The 959-nt window shown below is 38.9% G+C and overlaps 1 protein-coding gene across 1 annotated transcript in view; it reads left to right on the forward strand.

The window, feature by feature from the left end:
• CD109 (CD109 molecule) overlaps positions 1-959 on the forward strand; it is a 149351-nt gene that overhangs the window by 99880 nt on the left and 48512 nt on the right. Inside the window, exon 16 of the mRNA XM_011987122.1 lies at positions 361-421. Coding sequence (XP_011842512.1) covers positions 361-421 — 61 coding nt within the window. The remainder of the gene's footprint in view (positions 1-360; positions 422-959) is intronic.

The following is a 959-nucleotide window of genomic DNA, read 5'->3' on the forward strand; positions in this document are numbered from 1 at the left end:
TGTGTGTGTGCATGTGTGTGAGAAAGATCGATGTGTGTGCATGTGTGCGTGTGTAAGATCGATGTGTGTGTGCGTGTGTGTGTGTTTGAGTGAGAAAGATCGATGTGTGTGTGTGTGAGAAAGATCGATGTGTGTGTGTGTGTAAGATCGATGTGTGTTTCGTGTGTGTGTAAGTGAGAAAGATTGGTGTGTGTGCGCGTGTGTGTGTTTGAGTGAGAAAGAGAAAGGTTGAATGTATGTGCATGTGTGTACCTAAGCTCTCAAAAATGAGCACAAGTGAGCAGTGTGGGAGAATGCCTTGATAATTCAGAGAGCATTTAAACTGGTGTTTTAAAAGAAAATTAAAATTATTCTTTTTAGGAGTGTGGACTCTGGGTATTGACAGATGCAAACCTCACGAAGGATTATATTGATGGTGTTTGTAAGTAATATATAGCAACATGCTTGTATTTGTCTTTCACATGATATTCAACACTACTTATATAGGTATGGGTATTTTCTAGATGAACATAGAGATTGTGATTTTCATTTTTCTGTTCTCTTCTCCCAAAATGTTTGGAGTTTAATGTACTTGGAAGTACATCTGGGCCATGACATGGAATGTTCATCTGAGCTCCTGTCTAGATCTTTGAAGTGAATGCTTTCCTTTTTCTCTTGTTAATCTTTTGAGGTAGTTATATTTTTGGACATACTGGAAGCTGCTGTGCCTCTGATTTGTATCACAAACTGTGCTATTCTTTTGGAATTATTTAAAAGGAGCAACATATTTTTGAAATATTTTTGTTCTCTAGCTTTTTGATGTTCACCTAGAAAATAGCCCAGATGCCATCATGCCATAAAGTATTCTGGTACACACACACACACACACACACACACACACAGACATAGACACCACAGACACACACACGCACACACACACACAGAGACATAGACACCACAGACACACACACACACACACA

Source organism: Mandrillus leucophaeus, unplaced genomic scaffold, assembly GCF_000951045.1.
Source record: "Mandrillus leucophaeus isolate KB7577 unplaced genomic scaffold, Mleu.le_1.0 Scaffold300, whole genome shotgun sequence".
Classification (NCBI taxonomy): domain Eukaryota; kingdom Metazoa; phylum Chordata; class Mammalia; order Primates; family Cercopithecidae; genus Mandrillus; species Mandrillus leucophaeus.